The sequence below is a fragment of the Styela clava genome, chromosome 5 (genome assembly GCF_964204865.1).
Source record: "Styela clava chromosome 5, kaStyClav1.hap1.2, whole genome shotgun sequence".
NCBI classification, from domain to species: domain Eukaryota; kingdom Metazoa; phylum Chordata; class Ascidiacea; order Stolidobranchia; family Styelidae; genus Styela; species Styela clava.
Window position 1 is genome coordinate 14,919,962 of NC_135254.1, and position 13,036 is coordinate 14,932,997.

Below are 13,036 nucleotides of genomic sequence, written 5' to 3' on the forward strand. Positions count from 1 at the left end.
TCCACTCAGAGATCAGTAGTCTCATCTGTTTCTGAGTGAGTGAACATGGCCAAATGAACCTCAAAAAGCAATCCTATTCTTGCAGTGTAAAAGGTGAATAATGTCTATTTTATGCATAGAAGTTAAATGTCGAATGGTGAAAATTGACAAATTTTCAAATGAAAATAAAATATATATTCTTCACATTATTATACCAAATATAACTAATTGAAATGCAATCGGATATTCTTGCAGAAAACCAGTTGCCAGATTCCTAAGAATACAGTTACAAAACAAACCTGTGATCATCAAAAGTATCTAATTGTTGTTTGACATGACTATTCAATCTATTTCTTTTCATTCTTCTATTTAACCATCTTCCAACAAGTCCTTTTCCATATTGTCTCTTTTTCCTACGAAAAGCAACTGACAACACCCTTTGTACACCGATTCGTTGGCCGCGTCCTGTTGGTAATGGCCTTTTCTCCTCTGGTTTTTCAGGACTTTTTAAACCCCTAAAACAGAAAAAGCAGTTTGGAACGTGATTTATATGATTTATTAATTAAAACAATGCTTGTATTACCTCCTATGTATCATCCCAGGAGCAGTTTCTTCATGAGGTGAAGTCATGAAAACTTCGTCAACAAATGATTCACCTTCGGCAATAGTTGGCATCTGGAAAAAGTAGAAGTACAGGGTGTTCATTAAAAGTATTTACCATATCATTATATGTAGTCTGTTTGCTCATGCATTAATGAAGGAATTTACCTAATTAAACACTGATTAAAATTAAACAAAAATTGTTTAGGTATATCGAAAACTGACTTCATAACGAAATTGAAATTGTAACAGGACTTTATGAACTTTATGCACCCTGTATATCTGTTTATTTCATGGTGAATTGCATATTATGTAGCCTACATATAAGTCAAGTTACAACAGATGATATACTTTATCTTGGACTGAAATAATAAATCCAACCAATAATTACTGTTGAATTGAACCATTTTTCCTATATTTAGCGTAAAATAATAATAGAAATCATTAATTTTTTTTATCTTTGTTTGAGTAGAGATTTATAATGTTAAAATTTTAAAATCCACACAATACAAGTAAAAATTTTTTATAAAGTTTTCTAATAATTCATTTAGGATTTGTAAGCTACCTACATATTCTTATTAATCTCTATCAGTACTCACATATAAACGCTACTTAATTAAACGATTTTTTGTATTCTTTTCGATAATTAAAGTATTAGATATTGATCAAACATGATACGAGTGAATTAGGAAAACATACTAACATCTTGCATAAAGAATGTAGTGTCAAGTTCATCAACAGTTTCTGGTTCTTCTTCAGCTAAACTTGGAAGTTGAAAACTTCTTTTGTCAGGTCCCGGATGTTTCCGCACAAGATCGTTCATAACTGAATTTCCCTGAATGTTGCAAAAAAATTTATGGAGCAATTTAAAAAAAAAAGGAAAACAAAGAATTATCATCGCATAATTTATATTCAATATTGTACAGAGATAAGATAGGATAGTCCGAATTTATCTCAGGGGAGAGAAAAACTGTTAATGTCATCATATGGCGAACCACAGCCCTTCGTCCAGTTACCAATCCAAGATATGTGAATAGTTCAGTTATTAGTTTCAGATGCATGGAAATAATAGTTATTAAAGAAGTCATAACGATCGTGTGTTGAAATAAACAACCCTACAACCAATCCAGTTACATTTTCTGCTTTATCAGATTTTCTAAATATTAATACTGGTCTATTCTGTGAACAGTTTTTACATCTAGAATAGAAACTGAACATTCTTAATATGATCAGATACTAGAATATGTAGATTTCACAAGAGGTTTCACAAAAAAAAAAAAAAATTGGCAAAGAATTTCCGAGAATAACTTTCTGGATATGATGATTATTCGGGCACAGTACGTGGGTGTCGATGCTCAAGGGTTTTTTCATTGCCATTTTTCCTTTTTTCTATTTAATGTTTGTAGATTTGTGTATTTCCAGTATGTTGAAAAAATAGGCTATTGACTGGCATATAAGGTTGGGTTGAATAAATGGAATAAATCTAATCTTGGACATTTTTAAACACATTAAACTAAAGCGAACTTGACTACCATGCCCACAATACTGCACACACTTTACAGCCAAATAAAATATAGACTATAACGAACATAATTCTTACCTTTACAACAGCACTGACGACCTTCCAACTCATCCTTGCAAACGAATCTTTCCGATGTCTCATTTCTTGCCTTCGTAATGTCGTTGATAACTGAGGGCCGAACCTAAAGAGAGCAGAAACCAATTTAATAATAGTTTTGTATATCTTAATACCAACAGAGAAAATTTAAGTAAATCACACCATTTTTCATGCGTTTAGACTGGAAGCTGAAAATGATCAAAGCTTTTGAGGAATTTTTTTTCAGTGAAATTAACTGTGTTTCAATGAAATTATAATTTATTTTAAATTCCACCATGTTTACTATGTTTGTGTTGCTTCAATTAAATAAACTTTAAAAATTGGGCACAGTGGTCCGACTTAACTAAAATGGGGTCACAGGTTTGAATCTCGGGTTCAAGCCCCATACCCACCACCTCACCCATGGTGTAACAAATCGAGTAGACAATGCTGACCAAAAAAAATTACTGTCCTCCCAAGCTATATTATTTTTTTTAACTAAATAAAATAAAATAAATGCAAACAATACTTCAATTATGTGGACAGACCGTAGATGTAACCAGAACATTGAAACTGTAATCTAACTCGATTACAGATAATTTAACAGGATTTTAAGTTAGTGAAGTCACGTTTTTTGGCGCACAAAAATAACGTAACTGGCTGTAAAGTTGAGCCAAGAAAGCTTACAAAGATCCCTATTGTATTAGCTTTAGACAATTTACATTAATTATTAAAATATGGAGTGTTGTTTTCCTTAAAATGACAGGGTGCGGGTAAACAAAAGTGCTTTGTGTATCATGCCAAAAGACGAATGGATCACAATCAATGAAAGACTAATAATGGAAAAAAAAGTAAAAGTAACTGAAATTTTTTTGTTAATCAACTAGAGACTTATAAAGACAAAAAAGTAGAAATACAGAAAAGTAGAAAAAATGGAAAGTTGATAAAATATGAAACAAATACTGATGCTAAAAAATATTTTAAAAATGATCAAAAACAGTAAGTTTGATTAAAGCTTTTCCGTATAATTCTAAATTTCAATTCAATTTTGGGGCATCTTTGGAGCAAACTTTTTTTTTTAAAAACCTGAAAATGTCGTACCTGACACTTGAAGCTCCTAGAGAACGAGCTCCTGGTGTGACTGGGGTTCTGGGAGGTGTACTGACTGCAATTGGACCTCCTGTCAAATTTCCTCCAAATGAGGACATTTCTGACCCATCCGGAGTGCCTGCGGCTGATGCATAGTATCTTGAACCTCGACCTCTCGATAACGGGTCGAAAATCTGAGAAAAAAATTTTGTGATTTAGAAATGAAATATGTTAGATCGATGGAAAGTCACAAGAAATGACAAAAATGGATGGCCCGGACTGAAATGAGAACTTATTTTGAAAGTAGAAATGCCGGTGATAACTAACATGCCAGGATGCAAGAGCTATAAAAAATATATCAAGTACTATTTATGAGGAACCATCTAAAAACAAAAACCTAAACTGATGTGATGGCCAATAAGTTGTCAAACTGACAATAAATTGGAAAAATGTTACATGTGAAGATTTATGTGGTAAATAATGTAAATGTGTCTGATTTTGAATTTTTAGGATAAAGATTTAATAATGTATAAATATATTTACAAAGGAGTATGGGAAGACTTTAGTTAAAACCAAGTTCTGAATAAAACATAATAAAAAACAATGTTTTGGTACATTCAGTAAAGAATGCCAAACATAATGAAATAACAATTCAAATTATATTTTACTGAGTTATTGGTAACAGTGCTCCATGTAGTATCAAAATTTTCCTTGTAATCCAATTTATGAACAAATTTATCATATTACCCGTAAAACCATGATTTATGACAAATAATGAATTTTGGTATAATATGGTGATTTTACTAGAGATTAGTTTACTAGAGATTAGGGCTAGGCCATGATTTTATTCCGATTTTCCTGATTTTAGTTCTATTACCAGTTCGAGGACTGTCTGTGTTAGCCAAGTGAATATATCCCTTGCCCATAGGTTTCAGTCCCTTCACACAACTTGATGTAAAGTAGGCGAACAAAATTAGCTACCTCCATACTTTTACACACACTTCTGGAGTGCCCATAATTGTATGACAAAATTAAAGAATAAAATTACTCAACTATTTTAAAGGACTATGAACAAACATAATAAACACCCAAACATTGTAACAGATGCGTAAATAAGTACCCATCATCATATATTGTTAAAGTAAAATACATTTACATATCCATATTTGGATACTGGGAATTTTAGAAGAGTGAGAAATTTCCAATTCTTGATGATTCATTCAAGAACAATGCTGACACGTTGAAAAGTCAATTATCAAATAACCAAATTTCCTCTACTATACAAACTGTGGCTTATACGAAACAATGAAATTCCAATTTCATATGTCTGGTTAATAATTTTCAGACATTATTGAAATACTCATGTCAGAAAACGTCAACAATGTCATAATGTCAAATGATCGACTTGGCAGTTGGCACCTGATTAAAATTCAGATCCCAGACATTTTTCAGAAGTTGAATTTTTTATCTTCTACCATTAGGAACCAAGGGCCATCTTTTAGTTTCAGTTTCTAAGCTGTACATGTTTCAGTTTTGATTTCAAGTGCCACAAATCAACTTTAAGGTTTGACTGTTAGAACCAAACTATTAAAAAAATGTGATTTTCTCAAAACCTTAAAATGTGACATGAGATAATGTCAATATGGAGATTAATATTGACAATATATAATATTGAATATAGGCTTGGAGACAACTGATCTAAAACAGGTATTAAAATGCAGCAGATGTATGATGACTGATGAGAATTAAAAAATTTTATAAAATTGGAAACATCTTTTACGAGATGAGTTTTTCCAGAGTTTCAACTCAGCTCAAAACAAGGCTTTGTACAAGAAACCATTCAATCACTTAAAAAATTGAGTAAACTACTCATTCCAGTCAAGTTATGAGAGAAGAATATAATCTGTAATTGGTGGAGTAGTTGTTTATTGATCCAACATGATAGATTTCTTATCAAAATCATAAAACATCTCTCTAAGATTACAAAAGACTGAAATTATTGATTCGATTAATGAGTTTGTCAAATAATAACTTTTTCATCGACTGTTTACAAAACAACTTGTTAATGTGCATAATAAATAGAAATAAAAAACATTGCTTTCTCAAACCAATTAAATAGGGAATATATCAAAAAACAGAAAATGCTATTTTTTGGTACTCCCGTAGTGTGTGCACCAGGTTAGAGTTGGGCCATAATTTTATTCCGATTTTCTTTATCTTAGTTCTATTACGAGTTCGGGGACTGTCTGTGTTAGCCAAGTGAATATACTCCCTGCTCATAGGCTTCAGTCCCTTTACACAACTTGATGTAAAGTAGGCAAAAAAAATTAGTTACCTCCATATTGGTACACACACTTCTGGAGTGCCACTTTTTTATATCATTTTCCAATCAGGTGTAGCATATCATAACAAAATATCATAATAAAATACTGTGAAATGGTATGTTTATTTAATATAACAGGATAATGTAGTTTGGCTTATGCAAATGTTGCAAACAAATAAAGTTTTTTAAGTAGATATCCTATTATCAGATTTGGATTTGGAATGTACTGGTATCTTATAAAATCGCCATCTTATAAAATATGAGAATTTTTTCAGATAGTATTTAAGTGTACGAAAACTGTCACATATTTCAAAATATTATCTGGTAAAGAATTCTCTTGGGTTGCGTTGGGCATGGATCTTCTGCTTGAAAACATATGACCTCGTCCCAAAATGATTCATCTTATAGATTAGAAATGACCTTAGTGTATACAATGTCTAACATTAGACATAAAAATATGAGGAGTGGCAGTCTACCAATTATCGGGTCATAATAACCAAACATGGTCTATGCATGAAAAATACTTTTAAGGCGTGGATAACACAGAACCATGCTCGGTAAAACATGATTTCGAAGTAGGATAAACTTTCCTTATTGACACTAAGTAATAGCTCCCAGGCACGAAATAAAACATTTCGGAAGTCGACTGATACGCGGTAAACATTTTTCCATTAACCGAAACCTCAAAAAACATTTATCTAACAATATCAAGCCGGAATTGATTATAATTACCCCATTTACAAAGGCGGGACAAAATATATAAAATTAAAATTAAAAAAAAAATTGTTTCGAATATGCTCAATAATGATATCAATTACGGGAATAGTTGATCTTGACTCAGCCTGTTTTAAACTTGAAATATAAAATTATAAGTCCTTGAGTGAAGCATTACAATATTTATATTTACATTATGAAAAGATTTTTATCAAGATTCGATGAAGCATTAGCACACAGTTATGACTGGTAATCACAAATGTTATAAAAACAGGAAATACTTTCCGTTAGTATTTATAATTTTCAAAACCTTTTTCAAGCCTTTTTGAAAAACTTTTTTCTCAAAGTGAGGATCATACGCACTCACTCAGAAACAAAGGAGATTGATCTTGGGGCAAAGTTATGGGTGACAACTAAAGTCCCCCTGACTTGAGAAGTAGATTATGTGTGAGTGAGTATGAGTATCACCAAATAGACTGACTTGAGAAGCAGATTATGTGCGAGTGAGTGAGTGTGAGCATCACTAAATATATACTCGACTTGAGAAGCAGATTATGTATGAGTGAGTTCGAGTATCACTAAATATATACTGACTTCAGAAGCAGATTCTGTGTGAGTGAGTATGAGTATCACCAAATAGACTGACTTGAGAAGCAGATTATGTGTGAGTGAGTGAGTGTGAGCATCACTAAATATAGACTAGATTTGAGAGCAGATCATGTCAATAAACTCAAGAAAACAGCTATGAGGTAGTAAATTTCACACAATCGAAGTTCTCGGAAAATAACTTTATAAAAAATGTTCTGGTAGTTACACTGACAGTAAACGGGTGAGAGCTCAGAATCAATAGAGTCTGACTGTGTGGTGTTAGTGTTTCTTTACAGTGTAATTATTAGATACACAACGGGTACTCCCGTAGTATGTGAACCAAGATGGCGGACACCGGAGCGTAGTATGTGTACCAGGTTAGAGTTAGAGGCCATGATTTTATTCCAATTTTCCTTATTTTAGTTCTATTACGAGGGGACTAGCCAAGTGACTCCCATAGTATTTGTACCTGAAATTATGGCCTAACTCTAACCTGGTAAACATACTACGTTCTGGTGTCAGCCATTTTGGTTCAAATACTTCGGGAGTACCACACAATGTACTATCGATTACCCTAGTTCTGTCATACTGATATTTACTGTTTACATGGTATTATATTGTTTACAGTGTTAAATTGTTGTAGTGGTGTTCTTATGTTCAATAAAGCCTAGAATCGGTATCCAGTTACCTTTCATAACAATATATTAAACAGAAATTAACGAACCAACCACAATGGATAAAGTTTAAAAACCTGAGAAACTCAACACAGATCCTGATACCAGTGACACGGAATGCGAATGGCTTCATTGGCGAAAGAAAGGAAGTTGTACCTACTGGACGAGTGAATAAATTGAGAGTATCACCAGACACTCAATCGAGGACTTTATGTGCTCTTCCTTCTACTAATATTCTCATTAATTCAGATGATGCATTATGCCATCCAGGTATATCTAGATTTCCTCATTTTGTGAAAGTCAGTAATTTACTCGATGTAAGACGTTAAGAGGTTGTTTATCTTTCTTAACAGACGGCTGAAAACATTTTTGGCGGGACCAGTACATATGAGTTGATATAATCTAAGTGTAACGCATTAGTGGTTCGGTGTAATAAATGTTGGCAGTTTGGGGTCCATAACAAAGAGATTTTCTCCTAACTGTAATCCATTACCCATAAGGTCATGTTGAATTTATGTCATACTATGTCATCCACCTATCTTATCAAGAATAATGATGATTTATTGATTAATTTCTTGGGTACTTGACCGAGCATGGCATGTGATAGATCGAGCCTCATCGGCTCGACCTATCACAGGCCATACGGCCATACTTGGTAGTAATGATAATAACAATAATACCTGTGGAAAATAACCCGTAGGAGAAGTAGGCAAGCTGTTTTGTGTTTCCTGTTCATCAACTTCTTGTTGAATTTGCGGTTTGAGTCTCCCATATTTCATACTGCAGTACCTACGATGATAAAAATTAAAATTTTATTTCTCGAAAATATAAAATAAAAACTAAAGAACTGCAACAGATTACATTATCTGATAAGAAAAAAAACCTTGTATAAGTGTATAAGTACTATAAACAATTATAATCCATGATGTATATATGGTAACTCTATTTATAGCTAAAACTAATTATGACTAGACGAAAGTGGTTTTCCTAAAAAAGTACCAAGTTTATTAAAATCTTGGCCAACGACACAAGTTACAGGAGGTACTACCTCCCCCTAACATAATTCATGTCACTTGGAACATAGACTAATCTACATAGAACATAACTTTTGTATAAAGAATCTTAGATGACTAAAACTTTTGGGCATATCAAATATTTTCATAAAAGTTATTAAGAAATTTATGGGTGATGTTTTCTGAGAGCACCCTGTTTTTTATTTTTATTTTATGAGCCGATGACAAAATGGCGCGTGTGGATGGCGAATACATCACACAGCGCGTAATGAATAATTGGTTCAACTTGGTAGACACAGAGGAAGTAGTCCCCCCATATATGTAATTACAGCGGTTTGTCCAGAAGAGTCTTGTTCAAAGACATTATATAGTCTATATAGTCAAAAACAAAAATCAGGTCTTCGTATTGCCTGAGATGCCTAGATAATAACTATTTCTACGGTTGATTGAAAGTGGTTGCCAACTGAGACTTTCACATGCAATGAAGCAAATTTTGTGCAGACACAGCATTTACGGTTTTTACTTACAGCCATAACATTAGCAACTATGGATATTACCATAATTATAAAGAAATAGGCCTCCATGTGTCTGAGCAAATACACAAACAAAGCATAATTTTTTATTTTAGCTCCATAATTTTATTATTTCACATCAAAAATATGGTTCTTATTTTGTATGTGTAACCATTAATAAAAAATGGCTATTTTTGTTATTAGCCCACTTTATTATTACTTGCCAGTTGTCATCCAGACAATATAACAAAATAAAGTGAATTGTTATGTTTCGAGTCAAATTCAGGGAGTCCAAAATGAATTGAATATTTAAATGGATTCAAAATTAGTATTAGGTCTTCAAATATCAATATTAGGAATCATTTTAAATCATTTATATAAAATATTATTATTTTGAACAATTGATATCTAATAATATTTGAACAAAGAAGCTTGTTATTTCTGAAAATATAAAAACTCAAAATTCAATCAAATAATTTTTAATTAGAGTTTCCTGCATTTTCAAATTAAAACTCATCGACTAGCTCAATTTACAATATAGCCTATACAAAATTACAAATTTTAAAATATTATTTTAGAATGTATTTCAGAATACCAGATTATACGGTTTTAGCATCCCCGCTAATCGCCTGTTTTCTGAACGTGATAAAATCTTAATCAAAAAGTGCCCATGGGAATAAATCAAAAAGTAGGAATATCCTAAAATTAATGTGAATTAATATGTAACGGCAATGGAGTATAAGGTTAAATAATCCAGTATTGTCTATAAATATTTCAGGTTGTCTATGTGTAATATTTTTATAGAAGAATCAAGGTGGTAGGCCTACATGAGATATCATAGCAGAAAATTAATTTATTATCATTGTAAAAATGGTGAATTCTACTACATGAAAAACAAGGTAATTACAATTTAAATATTTTACAAACACATCTTTTAAATATAAATTCAATTTTTTTTAAACATCCAGTGATATAATATATTTATAAATCAGTTCAACAATCATGGTTTATTTAAATTTATGAACAGCTTTAATTTTCATGCAAGCACAATTTGAAGTATTTTCAAAGTTGAAATTTCAAGAGTGCAGGTAGATATAACTTTACCTTGAATCATCTATTACTCAAAACCCTGACATGTGACATATTACTTTACATTGATTGATCAATGATTTCGTTTCTCATCCAGGATAGACATGACAATATAACACACTGTCTACCTTCGAATGATAATCAATTATATTCATACGACAGTTTAATGGATGGAATTTCCCTTCAAGGGAAATTGTAAATCAACGTTCAAATTTATATTACTTTGTTATTTTAAAAATTTTCTTGAACTAGCTAAAAAAACAATGGTCTATTTAAATTGGCACATGTTTTTTTGTGTTTTTCCTTCGTCCAGCTAGAAAGTTTCATGTTATACTGATACTCCGGTAGTCAATTTTTGCATGTTTTCAAGTTTATTAATGACTTTTGTTTGAGACGCTGACATAAGTGTAGATACCAGATTCAACCATCAAATCGCTCGGTTTTTGTATTTTTTTCCATAACCCTGACGGATTTGAAAAATTCAATCACAATTCATGATATGGCAAGTTTTTTCAAATTTTTGGGTTTTTGTTGACCTAACTAAATCACAATTCTACTGGTCAGAGTGTTTTCCTCACGAGTGGGATATTTCAAGATTTAATTAGACTAGTTTGCTATTCAGATTTCAGCCAATTTATAAAGTCATTCTTCATTTAGAATGAAAAACCTAAACATTTTTGCACTCATCCCACCTCAAATGACGTAACCTCCATTTTTCATGATCTTCATTACAATTTTTTCCTATTCCAACAAACGTTCCAGTAGCTTCCATCATTCGCCTTGATCCGCTGTGATAAAAAATGATTGAATATTATAAATGAAATATAGAATCTAGCCCAAGATATGATTGTAACTTCAAGTTAATAGTTAAAAATACTAAATAGTTTTATTTAATCGCTCTTTAAATTACGCCAAAGCAAACTGGTGATTTAAAACTCAATATCTCAGTAAATGAATTCCTGCTTGTTTATGGACTCTTTAAGAGCAAGGTTAGAGAATACTTGATAAAACATACACGCTTCAAACATTATTAAGTATTAATGTATGCAAATTTATTGTTACTAAAATCAATATTGGTCTACCTACCAGCTACCACAATGTCGCATCAATAGAAATTAGTAATTTAAAATTGAATTAGTAACTTAGATTGAGATCATCTTAATTCAATATTGTAGGATTATTACAAAATCCAATTTCCAAATGCTTTACTGTGGTCAGACAAGTTGATAACTATGATGTAAGTTGATAAACTTGATAGGCCTTTTGCGTCCCAAGAGGGAAAGGGGATAGAGGTAATGCATAATAGATGCCAAAATCGAAGAATGAACCCCAATCAAGAATGGGTCAGTAATGTATCTATGTATTGAGTATGGTTCATGCATGCCATAGTAGCATAAAGCAATTGGGTGACTCACCACTATCCATCCAGCATTGGAAAACATGGGAATATTACAGAAGGCCCGAAGAAAATGAACAAATGAGAATTTTTATAAATTCACCGTTATGGGGTCGTATTATATGCGAGAATATGCATAACCTCAATTTAATAGTATGCAAATTTGTATACTATATACCAAAAAAATTTTAGGCTATCAGAAATCCCTCCACTTCACCCAGAGTAAAATCAAATCGAGTCTGATTATACCCCAAAAATTGTCTTGAACCAGTTTCAAGCGGTGCCTGTTGTGTGTTTTAAAACAGGACGAATGAAGTACTGTACTATGCGCACATACAGTATTTGAGTCTGAGCTAGCCCGACAGAGCATACAATTGCCTAATAAATGCAAGTTTTGTGCAGTACAATTTTTGTGGCGATTCCATTAAAAATTATTACCATCAGACGATTGTGAGCTATTTTGAAAATTTTAGTCGATTGAGGTCGAAAGCAGGTTGGCCACCCCTAATATACCGTACATATATCAGTTCTGTAAGAATAAAATTCCGTTAAGTTAAAAAATTTTGAGTCAAGTCAATTTGTTTGCAATATAAGCTGAGTAAGGTTCCTGTTATCACGTTTGTTATTGGTGGGCTATGGTTCCAATTTCCTGTCAGTGGTCAGCATAATAATTTTACCATATCATGCATTTAATGAAAACACAATCCAGATCATTGAATAAATTTGCGCGTATACATTCTAAAAGGATATTTTTAAAATCATCATTTTAACTCATGTTAAAAACACATATGGTAGAATATATACGGTAATTGATGAGTTCAAATTTGGAAATGAAGACAGTTAAATTTATTCATTTGTAACAGTTTAAGGCTTTTTTGGTTTTACAGCAAAGCTTTAATTGTTCAAAATAAATGATAAATAAAGCTTTATAATTATTCGCCAACTTAAAAATCAATTTGAATATTTGTTGATTTTTTGGACAGCCAATATGAGATACTGCAGGTCCTTTCTCCTTGTTTGCTTTCTATTCCGGATCCGTATGTGGCTGTTGCCACAAGGGTGCGTGACTGAGATAGTATTGTAAAGATAAATAAAAATAACATAATCTGTTTCCACGAAATATCAAGTATATTTAGGAGCTTTCGTTAGCTCATAGTCTACCTTCTTCAGATAAAACAAGATATGGCTGCAAATGATAAAGATCAGTAAAAGTTAAAAATTGTAGAATAAACGTTGATTGATTGAAATTGATACTGAATCGGCACAGTAGACCTGACTGACCAACCAATGTATAATGTATTTCTGTAATTTTTATCATACAATTTTTAACTTTTTACTGATCTTTATCATTTGCAGCCATATCTTGTTTTATCTGAAGAAGGTAGACTATGAACTAACGAAAGCTTATAAATATAGTCTTACTTGATATTTCGTGGAAAGAGATTATGTTATTTTTAAGTTT

The 13,036-nt window shown here is 31.9% G+C and overlaps 1 protein-coding gene across 2 annotated transcripts in view; it reads right to left on the reverse strand.

The window, feature by feature from the left end:
- LOC120344302 (inactive rhomboid protein 1-like) overlaps positions 1-13,036 on the reverse strand; it is a 29,993-nt gene that overhangs the window by 11,935 nt on the left and 5,022 nt on the right. For both annotated transcript variants that reach the window (XM_078112586.1, XM_039413443.2), the window contains 7 exons: positions 10,871-10,966; positions 8,245-8,353; positions 3,278-3,459; positions 2,180-2,282; positions 1,283-1,414; positions 563-654; positions 279-494 (listed from right to left, as the gene is read on the reverse strand). In XM_078112586.1, coding sequence (XP_077968712.1) covers positions 279-494; positions 563-654; positions 1,283-1,414; positions 2,180-2,282; positions 3,278-3,459; positions 8,245-8,353; positions 10,871-10,966 — 930 coding nt within the window. The remainder of the gene's footprint in view (positions 1-278; positions 495-562; positions 655-1,282; positions 1,415-2,179; positions 2,283-3,277; positions 3,460-8,244; positions 8,354-10,870; positions 10,967-13,036) is intronic.